This window comes from Taeniopygia guttata, chromosome 2 (genome assembly GCF_048771995.1).
Source record: "Taeniopygia guttata chromosome 2, bTaeGut7.mat, whole genome shotgun sequence".
NCBI lineage: Eukaryota > Metazoa > Chordata > Aves > Passeriformes > Estrildidae > Taeniopygia > Taeniopygia guttata.
In genome coordinates this window covers 686586-711356 of record NC_133026.1, presented here as the reverse complement: position 1 = coordinate 711356, position 24771 = coordinate 686586, and the positions used below count along the sequence as shown (strand labels likewise).

The 24771-nt window shown below is 52.1% G+C and overlaps 1 protein-coding gene across 5 annotated transcripts in view; it reads left to right on the top strand.

Annotated features, from left to right (window-relative positions):
• The window catches only part of SCAP (SREBF chaperone), a 50602-nt gene that overhangs the window by 4127 nt on the left and 21704 nt on the right, over positions 1 to 24771 (top strand). For 4 of the 5 annotated variants that reach the window (XM_041714190.2, XM_072925212.1, XM_072925214.1 and 1 more), the window contains exons 2-7: positions 8166 to 8354; positions 14376 to 14499; positions 15165 to 15322; positions 21278 to 21498; positions 23484 to 23589; positions 24339 to 24511. In XM_041714190.2, the coding sequence (XP_041570124.2) occupies positions 8233 to 8354; positions 14376 to 14499; positions 15165 to 15322; positions 21278 to 21498; positions 23484 to 23589; positions 24339 to 24511 (904 nt within the window). In that variant the 5' untranslated portion in view covers positions 8166 to 8232. Of the gene's footprint in view, positions 1 to 4975; positions 5063 to 8165; positions 8355 to 14375; positions 14500 to 15164; positions 15323 to 21277; positions 21499 to 23483; positions 23590 to 24338; positions 24512 to 24771 lie in introns of those variants that run through there. The other variant, XM_072925213.1, reaches the window with a different exon arrangement.

Here is a 24771-nt window from a genome sequence, read left to right as displayed (position 1 = left end):
CAGGTTCTCCTTGGCAAGGGGAGTTTGCTCCTTCCAGGATAAGACACCAGGGCTGCTTCTGGCTGCAGGAAAGCAGCTGTGGCCATGAATCCTCTAAAGTTTGATTTTTATCTGAATTAGAGTATTGAGTAGGTGCAGTTAAAGCAAACCCCAAGCCTAAGAAGGTGCCAGTCTATGGTGGATAAAACAGTGGTTAAATAAATGTATTCAGAGCAGCAGTAACAGCCTTGTTAATGGGCCTGGGTGTTCTGGGGGGCACTGGGGGCTTGGGGGTCCCACTCATCACTGAAGGGGCAGAACAGACCGTGCACACTCAAGTTGTACATGGCATAAAGCAGGTGAGAGCTGCACGTGTGTCTCAGGAGTGAGAAATGAGCAATTAAACATGGCCTGAAAACGGGCTGGTGGTGAGGAAGGACCATGGTGAGGTTGGGATTCAAGCAAAAATAGCCATCTGCAGGCATGAGGATAATTGATGAGGTGTAATCCCTAATTAGAAGGCACCTGGTGACCTCCTGTGGATGTGGGAAGGTGAAAGTTGGAGTGTGGAAATTGGTGGTGGTGGCCTTGGCAGCACTGTGGGAGCGGTTGGGCTCCCAGGGCTGCTCCAGCTCACAATTCCACAGCTCCACATGCCACTGCTGGGGCTGGCTGTGCCCATGGCACAGGGAGGGCCTGGGGACAAGTTACCAAACCCTCTCTGACACCTGCAGACACTCCTGGGACTGTGCTGTGTCCTTGCTGTCACTGTCACTGCTCCCAGGGGCTCTGTGCAGAGGGAGAAGGGGCTGTCACTGCAGGCAGGATGAGCAGGGCTGTGTCCTTCAGGCTGGCCTTGGGTGATGCCCAGGGAGCTGTCAGGGGTGTGCCCAGCTGCATTTTGTGTCCTTCACGGGCTTTGCTGGGCACCGAGGGTGGCCTGGGCTGTTGGTGGCTTGTCCATGGCATGAGCAGTGCTGGGAGCTCGGGAGGGCACAGATCAGACCAAGTTACCATTCCATGAATGACCCAGAACCAGAGAATCATGTTTGGGTTGGACTGGGCCTGTCTTGTTCCATTCCCTGCCACTCTCCCAGCTCCAAGCCCTGTCCAGCCTGGCCTTGGATAATCCAGGGATTGAGCAGCCACAGCTGCTTCTTCTCTTCCAGGGCCTCTCCACCCTCCCAGGGAACAATTCCCAATTCCCAATCTCACATCCAGCAGTGGGAGCCATTCCCTGTGTCCTGTCCCTCCATCCTTGTCCCCAGTCCCTCTCCAGCTCTCCTGGAGCCCCTTCAGGCCCTGGAAGGACTCTGAGCTCTCCCTGGATCTTTCCCTTCTCCAGGTGAACATTCCCAGCTCTCCCAGCCTGGCTCCAGCCCTGCAGCAGCTCCAGGTCCTTGTGCTGTTGGACCCCAAAACTCTGCACAAGTCCAGGCAGATGATCCAGAAGCATTTTGCCAGTTTTATACTCCAAACAAAACGCTTGGGCTGAGATGCTGACCCTGCTCTGGTGAGAGGATTAGAAAAGAGCACGAGTAGAAATCCTCCGTGTTGGGCAAGCTGTTCACAGGAGGCTGCAGCCCCGAGTGAGGGACTGAGGGGTCCCTGGTGTCTGTGCCTGGCACCGGGCTGGGATGTAGGGCCAGCAGAGGGGAAAGTGGCACTGCACAGCTGGGCTTGCTGGGGATGCTCTCAGATGGGACTGCCCGCGGGTGTGGCATCAGTTGTGGTGTTTTTAGGAGAAAGTGATTCCTCAGCCACTTGTGGAGGGCTGCCTTGATGAACAAAAAGGAGATTATTCCAAGGGGATCTCGTGGCAGAAAGTGTGTAAGGACCTTTGCCTCTCTGGGTCCCTGCCTGTTCCTCAGCCTGGGCACTGCAGCCACCCAGGGCTCGTGTCCCCAGGGCTCCTGGGGCACAGGGACCCTGGCTGTGCTCAGCAGTGCCAGCTCTGCTGGTTGTCCCCTGGGGCAGGGACAGTGACCTGGGGATGTGTCACCTGGGGCAGGGACAGTGGCCTGAGGCTGTGTCACCTGGAGCTGTGTCCCCTGGGGTTGTGTCACCTGGGGCAGGGACAGTGGCCTGGGGATGTGTCACCTGGGACAGGGACAGTGGCCTGGGGCTGTGTCACCTGGGGCTGTGTCACCTGGGGCTGTGTCCCCTGGGGCAGGGACCATGGCCTGGGGCTGTGGCACCTGGGGCATGGACAGTGGTCTGGGGCTGTGTCACCTGAGACAGGGACAGTGGCCTGGGGCTGTGTCACCTGGGGCAGGGACAGTGGCCTGGGGCTGTGTGACCCTGGGACAGGGACAGTGGCCTGGGGCTGTGTCACCTGGGACAGGGACAGTGGCCTGGGGCTGTCACCTGGTGCTGTGTCACCTGGGGCAGGGACAGTGGCCTGGTGCTGTGTCACCTGGGACAGGGACAGTGGCCTGGGGCTGTGTCACCTTGGGCAGGGACAGTGGCCTGGGGCTGTCACCTGGGGCTGTGTCACCTGGGGCAGGGACAGTGGCCTGGTGCTGTGTCACCTGGGACAGGGACAGTGGCCTGGGGCTGTGTCACCTGGGACAGGGACAGTGGCCTGGTGCTGTGTCACCTGGGACAGGGACAGTGGCCTGGTGCTGTGTCACCTGGGGCAGGGACAGTGGCCTGGGGCTGTGTCACCTGGGGCTGTGTCACCTGGGGTTGTGTCACCTGGGACAGGGACAGTGGCCTGGGGCTGTGTCACCTGGGGCAGGGACAGTGGCCTGGGGCTGTGTCACCTGGGACAGGGACAGTGGCCTGGGGCTGTGTCACCTGGGGCAGGGACAGTGGCCTGGGGCTGTCACCTGGTGCTGTGTCACCTGGGGCAGGGACAGTGGCCTGGGGCTGTCACCTGGTGCTGTGTCACCTGGGGCAGGGACAGTGGCCTGGGGCTGTGTCACCTGGGGCAGGGACAGTGGCCTGGTGCTGTGTCACCTGGTGCTGTGTCACCTGGGGCAGGGACAGTGGCCTGGGGCTGTCACCTGGGACAGGGACAGTGGCCTGGGGCTCTGTGACCCCTGAGATGGGGACAGTGACCTGGGGGTCACTCTGCTGGCTGTGTCACTCCTGGGACAGGGACAGTGGCCTGGGGATGTGTCCCCTGGGGCTGTGTCACCTGGGACAGGGACAGTGGCCTGGGGCTGTGTGACCTGGGGCTGGGACAGTGGCCTGGGGCTGTGTCCCCTGGGACAGGGACAGTGGCCTGGGGCTCGTTCTGCTGTCTGTGTCACCATGGGGCAGGGACATGGCCTGGGGCTGTGTCACCCTGGGACAGGGACAGTGGCCTGGGGCTCTGTTACCCCTGGGCAGGGACAGTGGCCTGGGGCTGTGTCACCTGGGGCTGTGTCCCCTGGGACAGGGAGAGTGGCCTGGGGCTGTGTGACCTGGGGCAGAGACAGTGGCCTGGGGCTGTGTCACCTGGGGCTGTGTCACCTGGGGCTGTGTGACCCTGGGGCAGGGACAGTGGCCTGGGGCTGTGTCACCCCTGGGACAGGGACAGTGGCCTGGGGCTGTGTCCCCTGGGGCTGTGTCACCTGGAGCAGGGACAGTGGCCTGGGACAGGGACAGTGGCCTGGGGCTCTGTGACCCCTGGGACAGGGACAGTGGCCTGGGGCTGTGTCACCTGGGGCTGTGTCCCCTGGGGCTGTTTCACCTGGGGAAGGGACCAGTGGTCTGGGGCTGTGTGACCCTGAGACAAGGACAGTGGCCTGGGGCTGTGTCACCTGGGACAGGGACAGTGGTCTGGGGCTGTGTCACCTGGGACTGTGTCACCTGGGGCAGGGACAGTGGCCTGGGGCTCTGTGACCCTGAGATGGGGACAGTGACCTGGGGGTCACTCTGCTGGCTGTGTGACCCCTGGGACAGGGACAGTGGCCTGGGGCTGTGTGACCCCTGAGATGGGGACAGTGACCTGGGGGTCACTCTGCTGGCTGTGTGACCCCTGGGACAGGGACAGTGGCCTGGGGAGAAGATTTCCCCAGTTTAGCTCGTGTTTATTCTGAGCTGCTGCTCTGGAGCTGGAGTGAGGCTGAGTTATCCCGGGATAACAGAAGAGTGAACTTTGAAATTGTGTTTTTTCTAAATTTAGGTATTTTCTCTTTTTGTCACAAACCCCAAACTTGTGTGCTTTGCAGCTCTGATGTGAAACATCCTATCCTGTCTCACCATCCACAGCAACAAGTTGTTGTCTGGGCTGTTGGGAGTATTTTGGGAAGGAAGAAAGGATAGAAACCACGTTCAGTGAATGACTTCCACAGCAGGAGCGTAACTGAGGTTCTCCTCTTGTGCCAGAAAAGTTTAAAAATGTCCTGAAAACCATTTTGGAAGCTGATTTGGAATGTCAGCCCCTGTTTTGGGAGCAGATCACTTTATCTGACATGTAGAGGTTATTGAAGTGTTCTCTGTAAATCTTTGTTGTTGTTGCTACTCCAGCTTTTCAAGAGATGTTAATAATATGTAATGTGAGTGAAATACCACTTATAAAATGTGTCTGTGCAAATAACCTCTGAATTCTTAAACCCAGACCATAAATAACTGTTGTACAGGGAGGAAAACAAGCAAGAAAAAGTGGGGCAAAACTGGCAAAGTCAGGCAGAACAGGTAAAATGAAGCAAGTTTGCACATTTTGGGGATTGAAATGTGCTTCAAAAACTTGTGTCAGACTTTCAGCCACAGAGCTGGAGTGGGGGGAGTGGACTCAGCAATGCCTTTTCTACCTTTTGGATATGGAAAGTGCATTTAGGGCTGGGAGGCTGTTCCTGACAGTGTTGGGATTAACCCCTTGCAGGCAGCAGCCTCCTGGATTAGGGCATGGCTGGGATTTTCCCATAGGAAGTGTCTGTTCCTCGTGACCTCCGTGTCCTCTGGCAGCACAAAGCCCCTCATTCTTCCCATGGGAATGCGAGGGGAGAGCAGGACCTTGGTGTTAGAGCCCATTGTGCAGCTTTGCTGTGAAGGAGGCTTGTCTGAGCCAGGCCCTTGTTTTCCCACCTCTGAAGTCCTGGGGGATGTTCCCTGGGGATGCTGGGGATGGTCCATGCCTGCTGGGAGAGGAGAGGTGGGTTCTGAGCTCTGTGCCTCTCTGCCTGCCCTCCTCCTCTGTGGGACGTGAGAGCAGTGGGTGATCGCTCAGAGGGACAGAAAATCCAGCTGCTTTCTGGGTGTGAGCGATCCAGCATCTGCAGGGAAGCCGGGATTTGCCTGTTTGGGGTGTCTGTGGTCAGAGTTGGGGCGGTCACGGCATGGGGAGGGCTGGGAGCTGCTTGCAGACCATGGACAGATGAGTTTGGTGATGGCTGCTCTGCTCTGTGTGCTGTGGGGAGCTCAGGAAATTCTGTGTTCTGTGTGTGCTGTGGGGAGCCCAGGAACCCAGGAAATTCTGTGTGTGCTGTGGGGAGCTCAGGAAATTCTGTGTTCTGTGTGTGTTGTGTTAGCCCAGGAGCTCAGGAAATTCTGTGTGTGCTGTGTGGAACCCAGGACATTCTGTGTGTGCTGTGAGGAACCCAGGAAATTCTGTGTTCTGTGTGTGCTGTAAGGAACCCAGGAAATTCTGTGTTCTGTGTGTGCTGTGGGGAGCCCAGGAAATTCTGTGTGTGATTTGAGGAGCCCAGGAAATTCTGTGTGTGATTTGAGGAGCCCAGGAAATTCTGTGTTCTCTGTGTGCTCTGAGGATCTCAGGAGCCCAGGAAATTCTGTGTTCTGTATGTGCTGTGGGGAGCTCAGGAAATTCTGTGTGTGCTGTGAGGAACCTGCAGCAGGAGGGGGGATTTACTGCTGGTGGCACTCCCCTTGCTGCTCCCTTGGCTCACCTGGCCCTCAGGTGTGTGAGCATCACATTGATCTGCTCCCTGGGCACCAGCACAGACCGACCCAGTGACCTTATAAATTCTCATTTTTGGTGAATTCTTCCTTCTTTCCCATTCCTTCCTCCCCTGTCCTTCCCCAACACGGCCTTGGCAGGAACACTCCTGACATCTGTGGGTCCTGGGGGGTGCTGGAAAAGCTGTGGGGCCACAAGGACCATGCTGGGTCTGTTCCTGCTTTGCCAAACTTGGGTTGTACATGGAAAACGCTGGGTTGGGATTCCCATTGGAGGCTCAGCTGTAGGCAGCACGATGGAGCAAATTACTGGATGTGTTGAATGCAAGAAAAGTACTGTGGAATATAAGTTTATTTTGGATTTTTCACTGTATTTCCCCCCTCCAGGCTTCACTGGCTCAGCTGTATGTTTTTATTACACTAACACTGGGGCCTGCTTCCAGAACATTTTGTGGGAAACTGAGTTGAGCACGCCTAAAACCCCAGGTGACTGTGTTAGAAAAGGGAAACTTTTCTACCTTTGTTAGTTTGTCCTCTAAGCTCAGTGGGCTCTGCTGTGTTTCCCTGCCCTGAGTTCCTGGGAAGGCTGTAACCCTTTCAGACCAAAATATAAAGAATTTGGGACATGTAACTATTGTTGTGTGAGATGAAAGCTTTTGTCTGAGGAAAAGTAGCAACTTTGAGTTGATTTTTCCCACAAAAGGAAGTTCTAAATTTCATCTTTCTGCTGGTCAGCCTTGTTTTTGTAGGAGTGCACAGGAGCCAGGTGGGGTCGGGCTCTGCTCCCAGGGGACAGGGACAGGAGGAGAAGTGTTGGAGTTCACCTGAGGTTGTGGGTGGCTTTGTGTGCTGGAAAAACTTTTCTTTTAACCTGTGTTTAAAAAAAAAGGCCCAGAAGTTTTTTGTTGTAAGTTATCTAAATGATTGTCTTCTTGGGCTGCTGAGGTTTGCTTAGTAGCTTAGGCAAGGGTACACACACTTTTGACATATTTTTTGATTATTTTTTCTTTCTTCTTTCTCCCTGCCTAGGACTGTTGTTATCTTTTATATGGTACATTACGTGTTAAATGTCTATAGTTTTTGTTTAGTGTCTATTACTGATATTAAATGGTGTTTTTCTACTCTAAACCAATCTGTGAGTGCAAATATTACTAAGAATATGGAGGTAATGAAGAAGAAATAGGGATGACAGGATAGGCTTAAATCTCTCTATCTTTAAACTTTTGACTCTCATGTACAAAACCAAAACTCCCCTGTATAGGATTAAAACCTCTTTGTACAGCACTCAGAAATGTTTTTTTTTTACTTTGTGACTACTTCTACTATAATATTTAAAATGTTGTGATTTTTTTTGTTCTTCTTGCAAGGTCGGTAAATCATTCCGTGGCTCAAATTTAAAATCACAGCAGTTTCCAGCTGCTTGCCAGGGTCTCAAATGCTTCTGACCTGCACCTGGAACTTCCAAAAATGTCTGAGGGACATTCTGAGTTCCCACAGAGAGGGAACGGCCAGGGCAGGCTCAGGTGGGCACTGGGGAAATTCCTTCACCAGTGTCACCTGTGGGGCTGCAAGGTGGGCACATCCTGCTGCCCTTGTGCTTCCAGGCAGATTTTGTCTTGGATTTGCAGTCATGCAAGAGGCAAGAAATTCTCCTTTAACATTTGTCCTGCAAGCCCCAGGTTTATTTTGGCTTAGATGAGCTCTGTTTGCAAAAATGCCTTTGGAGCAGGAACAGTTCCTGCTGTTCACTCTTAGGAGCTCTGTCGCAGCATAAAGCAAATAAAGATGCCAGATTTTAATATGCAACCCGCCCAAGTGATAAAGAAATGCTAGCTTTGGAATGCTCGGAGCTTTCTTACAGAATGCTGCTGTTGGACAGCACGTGGGGAGAGTAAATAGAAAGTTTTCCTCCTTGAAATTACCTGAAGTTGTTGCCAGTGCTGTGCTCCTCCCCAGGCTGGTCAGAGAGCCACTTTTGATGCATTTTTTGCCACAGGAGCAGCATATCCATGTTGTTCTTGAGTTCCTGCTGGGACAGAGATGGTCCAGTCCTGATGGTGAGGTTGAGATCTGCTCAGTCATTTCATAGAATCAAGAAATAAATCCCAGAATGGTTTGTGCTGCAAAGGAGCTTAAAGGCCATCCAGTAGCACCCCTGCCATGGCAGGGACACCTCCCACTGTCCCAGGCTGCTCCCAGCCCTGTCCAGCCTGGCCTTGGGCACTGCCAGGGACCCAGGGGCAGCCACAGCTGCCTGAACTCATCCCTGCACGCTTTCTAAAACGAGCTGATGCTGTTTCTTTCCCTTCCCTTGACCTGTTTTTCTCCTTTGCCCTCCCTAGCTGGAGCCAGAGCCTTCCCTGAGGGGCTGCCCGTGCTGGAAGTGCCCGGGATGGCCTGGAGGTGAGGATGACCCTGACTGAAAGGCTGCGCGAGAGGATTTCGCGGGCGTTCTACAGCCACGGGCTGCTCTGCGCCTCCTACCCCATCCCCATCATCCTCTTCACTGCCCTCTGCATCCTGGCCTGCTGGTGAGTCCTGTGTGCCACTGGGGACGGGGTTCTTCTCCCTTCTGGGCCCGCCCAGAAGCTCTTTTTTATTTAGAATTTATAGGTTTTGTCGTCTCCTTTTGTGGGACCAAAGAAACAGCAGGGATGAAGTGTCTTCATCAGGTTTAATAGGTAAAAATTAATTGAATAAGTGAAGTGAAGCAATAAATGAGATGAAAGTAACCCTCAAGCACCTGGTAGTGGACTCCAAAGCCATGAATTAAAAATGGGGAGAAGGAAAGCTGATCTTTGTTTGCACACCTGCCTGTCCTGTTCTCCCTGGAGCCTGCACTCTTCTGTTTCATCCTTGGCATGTGGGAGTAGGTTCCCTGCTCTCCTTATGGACCCCAGTTTGCAGGGGGATATAATTTTACTCCCAGGGATGTCACACGGGCTGGGAGTCATCTCCAGCAGGGCACTGTGGGGCTGAGCAAACCTTTGTCCCCAGACCATGCACACGTGTGCATGTACAGATTCTGTCTCACAGGGCTTAATTCTCTTGCCTCTTTTGGGCAAAATAAGCCTGTTGTGATGATTTGCTCCCCTGTTTGTAGAAAAGCTCCACATGTGTTGCCACAGACACAGGTTTTCCTTTGAGCTGTGATGGTGACAGGGGCTGCTTGCACAGCTCACTTAAAACATTGTCACAGGGAGGATTTTCACACATGGAAAACCCCTTTGAGGTTGTGAGCAGCAGTGGGGGCGTTGCTTCCTGGTTTTTCACTGCTCCACAGCAATCCCTGTAATTTTCAGGGACAGTTTTAGTCTCGGGTCTCTCATCCTGTAGGACATGAAGCTTCTCCAAGGCCCAGCCAAGGGGTTCCTACATTTCTCCATCTTGGATGTGACTGCAAGTAGCAGCTCTGTGTTTTGGCTCCAGCTTTGCTGGGTGCAGCTTTCCAGAGGCATTTTTTCAGCTGGAAGCTGCACCCAGCAGAGCCAAAGCAGAGTCTCAGGTGTGTCACTGTGTCACCTCATTCCTGATGGGGAATGGCTTCCCAGGACAGGCTCAGGCTCCTCATTCCAGCTCTCCAGGCAGCAAAGGCAGTGAGGAGTGTTCTGGGAGGGATCAAAACATGAGTGTTCCCTTCTGAAATTCAGGATTTCCTGGAGAGGAGAAAATCTGGTTGGGGTCACCAGCTGGGCTTGCAGGAGTCAGGCTCCAGGCCAGCTGCTCTTTGGTGGCTGTGGGTCTGTGGAGGTGTCTGCATTCCCAGGGCCAACATTTGGGCATTCTGCAGCTGCTGCTTCCCTCCAGGCTGCAGAAACCCCTGCAAGACACCACCAGGAGTGAAGAGTCTGTTTTCCTCCGTGAGTTCCAGGGGCTCCTTAGCAAAGCAGGTCCGAGACACGGGTGGCAAAAACACGGGGACACCCCTGGAGGGCAGGAGAACCTGGGCAAGAATCTGGGGTGAGGCTGGAGGTCTTGGTCCCTGTTAGAAGGAGTTTTTGGGGGGTTTGCTCTGAGTGCTGTGCATGAAGCGCTGAAGAGGCTTTGCTAATTAGCTCAGAGCTATTCCAGAGTGGGGTCCTACACCTGGGCATGGCCAGGGGAGGGAGTGGGGGGCTGGCTGCCTGGGAACTGCTGCATTTTGGCAGGGATCTGCTGCATTTTGGCAGGGATCTGCTGCATTTTGGCAGGGATCTGCTGCATTTTGGCAGGGAACTGCTGCATTTTGGCAGGGAACTGCTGCATTTTGGCAGGGAACTGCTGCATTTTGGCAGGATCTGCTGCTGGACCGAGCTGCCTGTGCGCTGTGGGAGCGCTCCTCTCTCCCAGCTGGGTTCCAGTGGTGCATCCCAGCCATCCCTCTGCCAAAACAGCCAAGGAACGGCCTGAGAGGGGGAAAACTGAGGCTCAGCATTGGGAAAAGCTCCTTTAGCAGCATTTCTGTGCAACAGCACCCTCAGCACTGCGTGCAGCTGGATGGGACCAGCACAGAGCTCACCCAGCCATGGAGCTGTTAAGGGTGGGAAAGGCCTTCAGATGATGGAGCCCAGCCCTGCCAAAGCTGCTTCTGCCCCATTCCACGTTCCTCAGCCTGAAACGTGGGTAATAAAGACATTCCTGCAAAGGAGAGTGGATGTTTGGGCTGAGCTCTTCAGAGGGAGAGAGCTGGATCATGTCTGCTGTACCTGGCGTCAAGGAGAGCTTGTAGGATTCTGCTGCAGACAGAATCATCTCGGTTATTTTGGTTTTCCTCTCCCTCACATCAATCAAAGCCCACCATTTTTGGGTGCAGACAGTTTTTAAAAGTTGAAATAAAGCATCAAGTCCACAATTTATCCACCAGGGGTTCTGGCCTCAGGCAGTGACCATGCAGGGAATAAGGTCACCACAGAGTCAGGTCTGGCTGTTTTGGGTGCCTTTACTCCTGCAAGGGTTTGTACAGACCCTGTTTGTAATGGCACTGACAGACAAGACACAGCATCTCTGGGTTTGATAATAAATTAACACCCAAAGCAAAAAATCCTGTGATCGTTCTTACTCTCTAATCCTAAAGTCTGAAAATCCAAGTTAGCCCCCACGTCAGAAGGAGAGTTTTCTTGTTCTGCTATAGATCCCTTTGTAGGTGACACTCATTTTCCTCATCCCACCCGAATGGATCTGTGGTGGGATCTGCATTTTTCCCTGGACTGAGGGTGTCCCCAGCCCAGAGAGGAACAGGTGACACCTGGAAACGTGGCCATTGGGGTAACTATGAAATCCCAGTGTCACTCTGAAGAGCAGTTTTTAGTTCAGGTGAGGATTGCAGATGACTCTGCAGCAGGTTTAGGGCAATGAAGAGGGTTTTTGTTATTTAACTGAACCACAGGTTCTGCTCCCAAAGAATGGCAGAACTGACTGGAACCAGAGCCCCTGGGGAGAGGTGTATGTGTGTGTAGATACTTATTTAGAATTATTTCTGTAAGAACATATCACACTTGCACAGGTCTGCACTATTTGTGTGGCGATCAGAGGACCCGAATTAGAGTCAGACTCTTCATGTTCCAGATCCCCAGAGAACAGAGTCTCCCCTGGGGTTCAGCATGGGGCTGGCATCAGGTTGTGCTGTCTTGGGAATATGTCAGGTGCTGGGATGAGCACTTGTGCCTGCACCTCTGTCCTGCTCCTGCTGCAGGTCACCAGTCCCAGCTGCTGGCAGGACCTGTGTTCCTTTATTCTGGGTTTCAGGGGGGTTCAGGAGTATCTAGAAAGAGCCTTTCCCAAAAGCAGAACAACTTGAGTTTCCTGTCACCTTTGTTAGATGCCAGGATGGGTGGGCTGGGAGGGTCTGGATGTCAGCCAGGCCAAGCCCCTGCCAGGGCAGGGTCACTGGGGTGTGTCCAGGTGGGTTTGGGGTGTGTCCAGCCCCTCTGGGCAGCTGTCCCAGGGCTCTGCCCCTCCATGGAGAGAGGCTCTTCCTCCTGCTGAGCTGGAGCTGCTGTGGTTTGCTTTGTGGCCATTTCAGGTCCTGCTGTTCTTCCCTCCTCTGTCTGTGCTGTTCCATTCTCGTGTTCCCCTCAAGAAAATAAAAAATCCCTAACAAAGAGAAATGTGAGGAGAGTCGAACCCCAGTGCTGGAAATGCCTTCCCTGGAGCTGAGGTGGGGCTGTTCTTCCCTCTGGGCACCCTTGCAGTGCCAGTGACCCAGAGCTGGCATGGCACAGCACACCCAGAGCAGCTGGGGCTGCCCCTGAAGTGTCCCAGGCCAGGCTGGACAGGGCTGGGAGCACCCTGGGACAGTGGGAGGTGTCCCTGCCACGGCAGGGGTGGCACTGGGTGTTCCTCAAGGTCCCTTCCATCACAAACCACTCCACATCCCGTGTTCCCAGCAGCTGGTGGGTCCCAAACCGGGGAGGCCAAGCTCACACGAGGATCCCTTTTCCCTCAAGGCTGAGCCGTGAATCAGGAGTGAGAGCTCCGAGAATCCCATCCTGCTCTGGCCCCACAGCAGAGCTGCTGATCCCACCTGGAGTCAGCTCCTGGCCCTGGGGCAGAGCTGAGCCCCCTGCCCTTGGAGGGGTCCCACGGGTGACAGATCCCCTTGGGAAGGACAGGGGCAGCAGCAGCACTGCCAGCACAGGCACCCGGGGCAGGGGGACACTCCACAGCCACAATAAACCTCAACAGTCTCTGATTGAAAATTTATCAAATTCGACAAAAAACGTTTGTTTTGACTCCTCCCAGCTCACAGGGAACTCACGGGGAATACCCCCTGCAGAAACACCTTCTGTGAATCTCGAGTCTTTTCTTGGATTTCTGGACACAGTCACCAACACTGAAATCATTTAGGGAAAAAATAGTTCCTCCTTAATCATCTATTGAATGTGCTCTGCTTTGTTTATCACTTACACTTGACCTTATTATTCTTTTTTCTCTTCCCTGCCCTTGCTCAAGGAAATGCTAATAATTAGGTGTATTTCTGTCAGAGCAATAAAAAGCAAATCTGACAAGCTTGGCTTCTGATTTCACTGTTCTTTTCCAGCTGTTTGTTGTTCTCTCTGAAGCCTTGTGTTCAGATGCTGCTTGTTCCTCCATGGCCTTTGATGATCCAAGCTAATCCCTAACGAAGTGGGCAGAGCCTTGCAGGAAAACAATTCCAAGGCCTTTCTATGTAGTGTGTCAGTATTGCCACAAAATTAATCTACAAACAGGGAAATATATGAGGAATTGTAAGGCCACAGAAAACCTGAAGTTCTCTTCTCCAGATCAGTTTGGTGCTGACAATTCCAGATTCTCAATGGATCTCTGTGTGCCAGCAGCCTTGCTTTTCCCACCAGTTCAATTCTGATTTGCTTTTAACCACTTTTGAGAACATTTGGAGGTAAAATTCCCATTCTAAACTCTCTGTAACCTCGTGCTGTCAGTTTCTGAATAATTCAAAGTCTCTGTTGTGGGGCAGGAATTACGATCACTGGAGGTTGTGGTGGCAAAGCAGCAAGAAGATCAAGATTTCATATTTTGGGTGTCTCACTGCTGCTCTTAAAAGTGCTGTGAGGACCAGTGAAGTTAATGACGAGTTTTGGAGATAGTTTGAATTTAAATGAGGAAAAGCAGAGGACTATAAAGGATTTGGGGCAGGGAACAGCCACACAGAGTGTCTGGGGTTTGGGTGGGATTCACAGGTACTGAGCCATGGCCTTACTGGGCGGTTTTGCCACAGCTAACGGGGCTGGAGGAATTCAGGAGAGGCCCTGCGAGGTCTCCCTGCTTTCTCTCCCAGGACTTTTCCATCCCTTTCCAAGGGAGAAGTGTTGGAATCTGTGGTCCCCACCCAGGGAAACCAGTTTTGTCAGAATCTGAGCTATTGATGATCCCGAGGTTGTAGAAAGTGTCTGTGAGCCCCGCTGCCAAATAAGAAATCATAATTAATCTGTACTGTTTCAAGGTTGTTTATTCTGTTTATCTCTACCATGTTCTGCTGCCCTGCCGCAGCTCTGTCCTGCAGGGCAGCGTGTGGGGCTCTGCCCTCAGTGGGATGTTACAAACATTAAATACCACAAACTACCTGTGCTGGATTTACAATAACGTGCCAATATCTGTCACCTACGTTGGACAGTGTGTCCCCAGCCTGAACCAACAGAAAAATGCCAACACCACAGTGAAACATGGAGGGCATGAAGAAGGAGAAAAAGGACAAGACACACCCAATTTCCTTCATCTTGTCCCCTTTGGACCTCTTATCTAGAATCCTAAAATTTTACTTTTGCACCCGTGCCACACTTAATTATTACTCATATCAAACACTCAGGGCTTGTAATTCATCCTGTAAGATTGAAAACTCTTTTCCATGGACAGAGATCACAGACAGTGTCTCTGGGGGCTCTGTCCAGGGGGGTTCCTGAGCCCTGCCAGGGTCCCAGGGCAGCACAGAGAAGGAAGGAGGATTGTTCAGCAGCTCCCACGAAATCCAAGCCCTGTCACCGTGTCTCTTGCTCAGCTTTTTTTTCTTTAACTCTTCTGCCCACAAACATCCCTGACCCCCCAAAGTGAGAGCTCTGCTGGTTGTGTCCCCCCAGCTCCCCGCTGCTGAAGCTGCCGCTGCCGGGCACGGGCCCCGTGGAGTTCAGCACCCCGCTGAAGGACTACGCCCCGCCGGGCGCGGGGCCGCGGCACGGGGAGCCCGGCGAGCGCCCCGACTGGGTGAGTGCTGGGCCACGGGGGGACACGGGGCTGCAGGGCTGCCCAGTGCCACGGGGCGGCTGTGCCTGGCACACCCTGGGTCCCTGGGTGTCCCTGCCCGCGGCACCCACGGGGGGTGAGTCCCTGCCATGAAACAGAGACTCAGACTCCTTTCCTTCTTGCCTGTCGTGTTCCACCTCTGATGTGGAAGGGAAAACACAGTCTGGCACAGCCCTTCTTGCTCTGATTCTCTGCGGGCTCCCTAGTTGTGGGAATCTTTAAAATCAGAGGGTTTTGGGAAAGTATGTCTAGCAGGATATTAAGAAGTTCTAAGCTTAACAGTGGAACTCCATGCACGGTGTTTTAAGGCTTACAAGCAGTTATTGTATTCCAAATTTTAACTGTGCTTATAGTGGTTAGACAGAACTACTGTCAATATGATTTTGCTTGGTGGGATTGGTCAGAAAACTTTGAAATAAGTTACAGCATTGAGTTCTTTGCCTGCTGGCGGGGGTGTGAGCTGCTGGCACCTTCCCATTGTCATAACCATGTCATGGGAGCGATGATGAGAAGATGAAGCAGCTCGAGGTGCATTCTCAGCAGTCCTGCTGAGGATCTGGGGATCCCCTTGGGGATTTGTGCACTGTCCCCCGGCCCAGGCCTGAGGCTGCCGTGTGTCCCCGCAGTACGTGGGTGCTCCTGTGGCCTACATCCAGCAGATCCTCGTGAAAGCCACCGTGTCCCCGTGGCAGAAGAACTTCCTGGCCGTGGACGTGTTCCGCTCGCCACTGGCCCGCGTCTTCCAGCTGGTGGAGGAGATCAGGAACCACGCCCTGAGGGACAGGTGAGGCTCAAACCACGCCCTGAGGGACAGGTGAGGCTCAAACCACGCCCTGAGGGACAGGTGAGGCTCAAACCACGCCCTGAGGGACAGGTGAGGCTCAAACCACGCCCTGAGGGACAGGTGAGGCTGAAACCACGCCCTGAGGGACAGGTGAGGCTCCAGAGGGATGCCCGGGTTGGGCAGGGCTCAGGTGCTGCTGTCCCGACCCCTGAGGTGTCGGAATCTGTGGTATTGGTGATTCTGAGATTGTAGAAAGTCTCTGTCTGTCAGCCCCGCTGCCAAAGCAGAAGCCATAATTGGTCTGTGCTGTTTCAAGGTTGTTTATTCTGTTTATCTCTACCATGTTCTGCTGCCCTGCCGCAGCTCTGTCCTGCAGGGCAGCGTGTGGGGCTCTGCCCTCAGTGGGATGGTACAAACATTAAATACCACAAACTACCTGTGCTGGATTTACAATAACGTGCCAATATCTGTCACCTACGTTGGACAGTGTGTCCCCAGCCTGAACCAACAGAAAAATGCCAACACCACAGTGAAACATGGAGGGCATGAAGAAGGAGAAAAAGGACAAGGCACACCCAATTTTATCCATCTTGTCCCCTCTGAACCCCTAATCTAGAATCCTAAAATTTTACTCTTGCACCCGTGTCACACTTAATTATTACTTATATCAACCACTCAAAGCTTGTAATTCATCCTGTAAGATTGAAAACTCTTTTCCATGGCCAGAGATCACAGCCAGTGTCTCTGGGGGCTCTGTCCAGGGGGGTTCCTGACCCCTGCCAGGGTCCCAGGGCAGCCAGAGGGAAGCCCTGGATTCCCACACTGAGGGACAGGTGAGGCTCCAGGCCAGGCAGGGCTCAGGTGCTGCTGTCCTGAAGGAGGTGACAGACCAGGTGAGTGACACCCTGCACCAGGAGCAGCTCACAACTGTGCTGCAGAACTCCCCGTGTGTTGCTATTGGACACGGAGTAAGTACATAAATGCTTGCTAAGTTTAAAGGCTAAAAAGGAGAGTGCTTTATTTGAGTATTTGATATTTATAGAATTCTAGAGGTGACTCTGGATTGGAGGATGGAATTACTACTTCTTTAGCCACGCTGGTTAAACTAACAGTTTATTAGTTCTCTTCTCTTACAAAGAAGAATGTAAAATGATTATTATTTACATGAACAGTGTAGGAGAACTCCCGTAGAAATATGTAAACAGTTTAGAAGGCTGAAGGAGTTTTATGAGAACTTTAAGACTTCTAAAAGAACTGTAAAAGAAAACACTTTTAAAAATCAGGGCAACACCTGTGCTCCAGGTAAGGCACTGAAAACCCTCAGGAATTTTCTGGTCAGAGTCCAGAAGGGGCCTGCAAGGTGATGCAGGTACAGTGTCTCAGAATTCCTTCACCACCACACCAGCTCTGTACCACAGGGAGTTCTGGCCACTGCTGGGATTTCCTGCTTAGGAACCTTCTCCTGACTTTTTTTGGCTGTTTTAGGACCTGTTTACACCTGCTTGGTTTTTATCCTGTTGCAGCTTTATACAGCAGCAGCTTTCCTCAGCTTCCAGGCGTTTGCAGGGGGAGCTCCCACTCCCCAGCCTGTCATAATCTGAGCTATTGATGATTCTGAGATGTAGAAAGTCTCTGTCTGTCAGCCCCATGTCCAAAGCAGAAGCCATAATTGGTCTGTGCTGTTTCCAAGGGTGTTTATTCTGTTTATCTCTAACATGTTCTGCTGCCCTGCCGCAGCTCTGTCCTGCAGGGCAGCGTGTGGGGCTCTGCCCTCAGTGGGATGGTACAAACATTAAATACCACAAACTACCTGTGCTGGATTTACAATAACGTGCCAATATCTGTCACCTACGTTGGACAGTGTGTCCCCAGCCTGAACCAACAGAAAAATGCCAACACCACAGTGAAACATGGAGGGCATGAAGAAGGAGAAAAAGGACAAGACACACCCAATTTCCTCCATCTTGTCCCCTTTGAACCCCTAATCTAGAATCCTAAAATTTGACTTTTGCACCCATGTCACACTTAATTATTACTCTTATCAAACACTCAGAGCTGGTAATTCATCCTGTAAGATTGAAAACTCTTTTCCATGGACAGAGATCACAGACAGTGTCTCTGGGGGCTCTGTCCAGGGGGGTTCCTGACCCCTGCCAGGGTCCCAGACCTGCCAGGGCAGCCAGAGGGAAGCTCTGGATTCCCACACCAGCCCAGCCCCCCATTTGTGAAATCAAACCTCTGGGCTCATGGGTGAGGGGCTCAGCATTCCATGTGCCATCCTGGGTGCTGTGCTGGCACTGCTGCCAGCGTGGCACTCCCGAGGGTGGAGAGCAGAGCCACACACAGACTGTCAGAGGAGTCTCACCTGTGGGGTGATGTCCATGGAGAGGCTTTTCCTGGAACACCTCTGAGATCACAAGTCTGTTTTTTGTGGCCACTCACATCAGTTTTGCACATTAAGAGGTGATTTATAATGTCCTCATGTCCCTCTATCCTTTCCAGCTGACAAGTCCCCACCTCAGAGCAGAAACTCTTCTTACCCCCAAGTGGGGTCTTGATCCTAGTGCTGTTAACAGAAAGGGTATTGCATTTATCATTTTTAATAAATGATCAATGACCACCCTGCTCCTCTCACTGATGATTTGTCCTTTTGGGGACCCATCCTTCACCCCCAGCTGCTGCTCTCGGAGGTCACGTTTTAGAAATGCCATTTTTGCTCTTCAGATTTCCTCAGCTTTCCTCTCCCTGCCAGCTCCCCCAGCCTTGGCACTGACCTTCTGTGCGTGTGCTCAGTCCCTCTCCTCCCTTATCCTATGGGATAATCATCTGTTGCCAGTTACAGTCAGAAACAACGTGCTCCCAGTGCTGTGTTCTCATTATCTCCCTTGTCTTCTCATTGTCTTCTCATTATCTCCCCTTGGCATTGCCCTTGGTGAGCAGTGATGCAACACAGAAACAAAATTATTACTTTTATTATTCTTCATACCACCAGAAGAAAATTTACTTCAACATTTAGACCTAAACCTTGGGGCAAGGTTACCATTTTGGGCACGCATTTGGATATTACAGGAAACATCTAATTTTGAGATAAATCCTGCAATTACCTCAAAAGTCATTACGAAGTTCTTCTTGTTTGTTGCCAATAACAAAGCTGAGCAGAAATATGTTTTTTACATGAAAACTGGCTTGTTTTGTGTTCTATTTTATATTCTTTTGTGTATCTTTGATATTATTTCATATGCCAGGAGGGAGCTGGAGGTGGTTAAGTGTACCTGGGCAGGAAACACACACCTGGAATCTGTGGTTGGCCCCAGCTGTGGGTGTTGGTGTCACTCTGCACCCTCAGCACCCCACAGGGACAGGGGCTGGCAGCGTGGCCTGGCAGAGAGGAGCATCCCTGGCCTTATCTGCAGCATGAGCTGTTATCTCTGCCAGTTACAGAGCTGATAAAATACAAACCCTGGTCGCCTGGCTCTTCCTGGAGCCCTTTCCAGAGCCATCACTGCGTCAGGTCCTTCAAATTTTCACTCCCAAAGCCTTGGTCCCTATAAACAGCATTTTTTGGAGGTGTATTTTCCATTGCTTTCTTCTGGCAGCTGAGGCTTGTCCAGGTGTCCTGCCATGCAGAGCATTCACAAAGACAAATCATCATTTTTGAATTCCTGTGCTCTTTCTTTGTAGTTATTATAGAAGAAATTTCTTCTGGAGAGGGATTTTACAGAGGTTTCAGTTAATTTGCCATCTGAAAGCACCTTCCTGTGATGTGCAGGGCCAGAGCCAGGCAGGCCTTAGCCTCAAATTTTGGCAATATTTTAAATCTAAGGACACCCTCTGGTCCACATATTCTAGTGATGGCAAATGAGGTATCTTTAAATAAAATGAATTATTTATTATTATTAATTATAAATAAAATTAACGATTTATTGAACCAACACGAAATAACAGATGGAAGATCTTACTCACAAACACTCCCCAGTATAAAACAAAAACTGCCAGTAGATCACAGCACAACATAAACAGTGCAGATATTGAGGTGCCTGTGTTAAAGCTGGCAAAGGAATAAAAAAAAGTGATTGGGAGGGAAATGGAGCTTCCCATGGAAATGGGGAAATGTTCAGGTTCCTTCACTCAGCCCCTGGAGTAACCACAAAGCAAATCCCCCTGCTCAGGGGATGGATAGATAGGTGATAGATTGATAGATAGATAGATAGATAGATAGAGAGATAGATAGATAGATAGATAGATAGATAGATAGATAGATAGATAGATGTAGATACAGATATATAATGATTACTGATAAAAAGCAGTTACAGTGGCAAGGTATAGCATTAAATCCAGAGTGTTCATGGTAGCTGAGGACAACCCAAACAAATAATTTTACTTGTATTGTTACCAGTCTGTGTAGATCAGGATGTTTCCCACCCCTTGAGGTTAAAAATCATAGGAAAGATGGGATGCAAATCAGGATCCAGGAAAGGTTCCTGCAGTTAATTTTTCATTTTCAGTGATTGGAAGAGTTCAGTGGTGGGTCAGTGACTCCAACACTTCCATTCATGGTTCTCAGCCCAGCGTTCCTCAGTGAAGCTCAGCATTTCACATGTCCTTGCTCACCATATCCAGTGTTAGACAGTTCTAACCTGACCAAAAACCTGCAATGACCTGACCAAGTGTGTGTGTGCTACAGAACAACCTGGTTATAGCCCCAACTCCAATTCTTCCCACCCGCTGCAATGGGGAATTTTATACCTTGCCCCGAGGAGACAGGAAGAGGTGGACAAAACTGATCCCAGAATCATACAAAAATTGAAGCTACATTCAGGGGAAATCTTTTCCACCCCCTGTGACAATCTGAAGACACTAGAGCATTCGAAAGCAATAAATCAGATACACTGCAAAACTACTGGGACAAACCACAAGCAAATATTAATCCAAACAATTGAAAGCTCAAATGCTCTGGTACCTTAACGATGCTGACCAAGGTTTTACCATTGTGTAGATTTGGGCTGTCATTCCTTCCAGAAGGAGCATCACTCCAGCTGGAGGAAGGCCACTGGAAAATCTCTGGTCCCCATCCAGAGACGCCAATTTTGTCAGAATCTGAGGTATTGATGATTCTGGGATTGTAGAAAGTCTCTGTCTGTCAGCCCCGTTGCCAAAGCAGAAGCCATAATTGGTCTGTGCTGTTTCAAGGTTGTTTATTCTGTTTATCTCTACCATGTTCTGCTGCCCTGCCGCAGCTCTGTCCTGCAGGGCAGCGTGTGGGGCTCTGCCCTCAGTGGGATGGTACAAACATTAAATACCACAAACTCCCTGTGCTGGATTTACAATAACGTGCCAATATCTGTCACCTACGTTGGACAGTGTGTCCCCAGCCTGAACCAACAGAAAAATGCCAACACCACAGTGAAACATGGAGGGCATGAAGAAGGAGAAAAAGGACAAGGCACACCCAATTTCCTCCATCTTGTGCCCTTTGGACCCCTCATCTAGAATCCTAAAATTTTACTTTTGCACCCGTGCCACACTTAATTATTGCTTATATCAAACACTCAGAGCTTGTAATTCATCCTGTAAGGTTGAAAACTCTTTTCCATGGGCAGAGATCACAGCCAGTGTCTCTGGGGGCTCTGTCCAGGGGGGTTCCTGACCCCTGCCAGGGTCCCAGGGCAGCCAGAGGGAAGCCCTGGGTTCCCACAGGTTTGAGGGCTGGAAGAATTCCAGTGAGTTTCTCTGTCCGGTGGAAGTGACTTAACTGTGGAAATGAAAGTGTGGTACTGGAGATGGGCGAGGAGCAGGAGCTGTGGGGCCAGGAGCCCCCAGGAATGGTGATGGGGTTCTGGAGCTGTTGGCAGCTCCAGGAGCCCCAGTTTTGCTCTCAGCTGTGAGGAGCAGAGCAGCCACCCCTGCTGCAGGTCCCAGGGACCTTCTCCTCACAGGGCTGTGTTTGCCTTTCAGCTCCGGAGTCAGGAGCCTGGAGGAGGTTTGCCTGCAGGTGACAGACCTGCTGCCCGGCCTCAGGAAGCTGCGGAATCTGCTCCCAGAGCACGGCTGCCTGCTGCTGTCCCCGGGCAACTTCTGGCAGAACGACCGCGAGCGCTTCAACGCCGACCCAGATATCATCAAAACCATCCACCAGCATGAACCAAAGACCTTGCAGACGTCAGCCACTCTCAAAGGTGAGGGGCTGCAGAGCCAGGGAAGCTGAGAGTTGCCTACAGCTTCATTGTTATTCCATCCTCACTAATTCCAGCACCTGGATTGCTGATAGTGGCAATTTGAGCAGTATTTTTTCCTTCACAGCAGCCGAAGGTGTCCAGTCTTTGTTGTCTCTCATTTCATATGTGTATTGGAGCCCTGATCTGTATTTGTGAGAGGTGAACAAATCACTCAGTCAGGTTTCTTTCTGCAGGCAAAAATAGCAGGGTTTTGTTCCTCTCACTCCATGCTCCAGCCTGGCTTTTCCCTCTGTCGCACTCAAAGGCTGTGTCATTGTCACAGATAAATCAACATTCACCCTGCTCCAGTGTTTGTTCTAATTCCTTGCACACAGCCCGAGCTGACAATGGATATCATACAACTATTCTTATCTCTTAACTATAAAGAAACCCTTTGACCACGTGTGGGATCATTAGTGATTCCATAATGCCGAAATGGGATCATTAGTGATTCCATAATGCCAGAGGAAATGGGATCATTAGTGATTCCATAATGCCAGAGGAAATGGGATCATTAGTGATTCCTAATGCCAGAGGAAATGGGATCATTAGTGATTCCATAGTGCCAGAGGAAATGGGATCATTAGTGATTCCATAATGCCAGAGGAAATGGGATCATTAGTGATTCCATAATGCCAGAGGAAATGGGATCATTAGTGATTCCATAATGCCAGAGGAAATGGGATCATTAGTGATTCCATAATGCCAGAGGAAATGGGATCATTAGTGATTCCATAATGCCAGAGGAAATGGGATCATTAGTGATTCCATAATGCCAGAGGAAATGGGATCATTAGTGATTCCATAGTGCCAGAGGAAATGGGATCATTAGTGATTCCATAATGCCAGAGGAAATGGGATCATCAGTGATTCCATAATGCCAGAGGAAATGGGATCACTAGTGATTCCTAATGCCAGAGGAAATGGGATCATTAGTGATTCCATAATGCCAGAGGAAATGCTGCTTTAAGCCCAGGCTGGATCCTTTGCTTTTAAAGGAACGTCAGAGATGTGGCAGTGTGTGATGTACTGCCTCACACATCCGAAAAGGGGCTCATACCCCTAAAGGAAGTTTGCTTTAAGGGTTGTTTTTGAACATCCAGCCTGTGAGCTCGGTGGGACTGCATCCATGGGGTCTGCCCGGAGCTCGGGAGTGCGGGATACCCCATGGGATGGGGCAGGGATGGGAGAGGGGACGGGAAAGGGGACGGGAACAGGGATGGGAGAGGGGATGGGAATGGGGATGGGGCAGGGATGGGAACAGGGATGGGAACAGGGATGGGAACAGGGATGGGAGAGGGGATGGGAGCAGAGACAGGAGCAGGAACTGGAGAGGGGATGGGAGCAGGGACAGGATCAGAGACAGGAGCAGGGATGGGAGAGGGGATGGGAACAGGGACAGGATCAGAGACAGGAGCAGGGATGGGAACAGGGATGGGAGCAGGAACTGGAGAGGGGATGGGAGAGGGGACAGGAGAGGGGATGGGAGAGGGGATGGCAGCAGGGATGGGAGAGGGGACAGGAACAGGGATGGGAGAGGGGATGGGAGAGGGGACAGGAGCAGGCAGGGATGGGAACAGGGATGGGAACAGGGACGGGAGCAGGAACTGGAGAGGGGATGGGAGCAGGGACAGGATCAGAGACAGGAGCAGGGATGGGAACAGGGATGGCAGCAGGGATGGGAGAGGGGACGGGAGCAGGGAGGGGAGCGGGGACGGGATCAGAGACAGGAGCAGGGATGGGAGCAGGGATGGGAGCAGGGACGGGATCAGGGATGGGAGCAGGAACAGGATCAGAGACAGGAGCAGGGATGGGAGCAGGGACGGGATCAGGGATGGCAGCACGGATGGCAGCAAGGATGGGACAGGGGATTCCTGCTGGTGCTGCTGGCAGGGAGCACCCACGGGTGCTGTTCCCTGACGGCACCCCTGGCCCTGTCTCTGCAGACCTGCTGTTCGGGCTGCCCGGCAGGTACAGCGGGGTCAGCCTGTACAACCGGCGCCGCGTGGTGTCCTACACCGTCACCCTGGGGCTGCAGCGCTACGACTCCAGGTGAGCCCTGCTCTGCCACAGCTGCTGCTTCCCCCCTTCTGCTGTTCTCTCTGCCCTCCATCTCCTCCTGCTTCAGGGTGTCTCACATCTCTGCTTTTCTGGGCAGAGAGCTTGTTGTGTTTTATGGCAATAAACTACCCTCAGTTCTCAGCTCCTCTCCACAAGCGGTGCCTGTGGCATCCAGAGCTGCCAGGGGGAGTTCCTGTGGCAGCCAGGGCCCATGGCTCTGCTCTGACCCACTTGTACACAGACTGGTTTGCTTTCCAGTAAGCACTGGTTCACCTGGTGAAAACACTTTGGCAGTGTTGGGCAAACTGGCGTGGATCGAGTGGATCTGAGGACTCTGAGCTGCACAGGGATGCTGGAATGGAGTTTAAACTTCCTCTTCCACAGCACTGAGCCCTGAGGGCCATTGTGTGGCGCTTCCATCAGCCATTTTTACACAGAATTCTGTAAATCTGGCAAAATTCCGGGAGTGTTTGAGGCTGTGGCGTGCTCTGTCCACAGGCCCCGACTGTGCTTATCGAGCCTTTGCTTTAAACAGAGTTTTGGTGAGTCAGCCCAGCAGAGCTTGGTAGAAATGAGGGTTTGGATGGCTGGGGCCAGCAAGGAGAGGCTTGGGAGGAAGGCCTGGAGCGAGCCCTGCTTTGCTGATCCACATGAAGCCCCGGAGCTGCCTGGTGCTGTGCTCCTGCAGGAGCTGCCAGCTTTGCTCTGGGGCAGGCTGAGCGAGTGCTGCTGTTCCCCAGGTTCCTGGGCAGCCTGCGCTCCCGCCTGAAGCTGCTGCACCCCAGCCCCAACTGCAGCCTGCGGGAGGAGAGCGTGGTCCACGTGCACTTCAAGGAGGAGATCGGCATCGCCGAGCTCATCCCGCTGGTCACCACCTACATCATCCTCTTCGCCTACATCTACTTCTCCACACGTAGGTCTGGGTTCAGGCTCCTGTCTGCAGCACCACTGCGCTTCCCACCCTTCCAGCAGGACATGGGGTGTGGGAATTCTGCCCTGGGCTGGCGGGGAGGGAATTAGGAACTGTGTGCCCTGCTCAGCCAGTGTGCTGTTATTCCTTGTGATCCAGCTCCCAGCTGGAGATGTTTCCCCATCCCTGGAAGTGTCCAAGGCCTGAGATAGTGGGAGGTCCCTTTCCATGGCAGGGGGTGGAACGGGACAATCTTTAAAGTC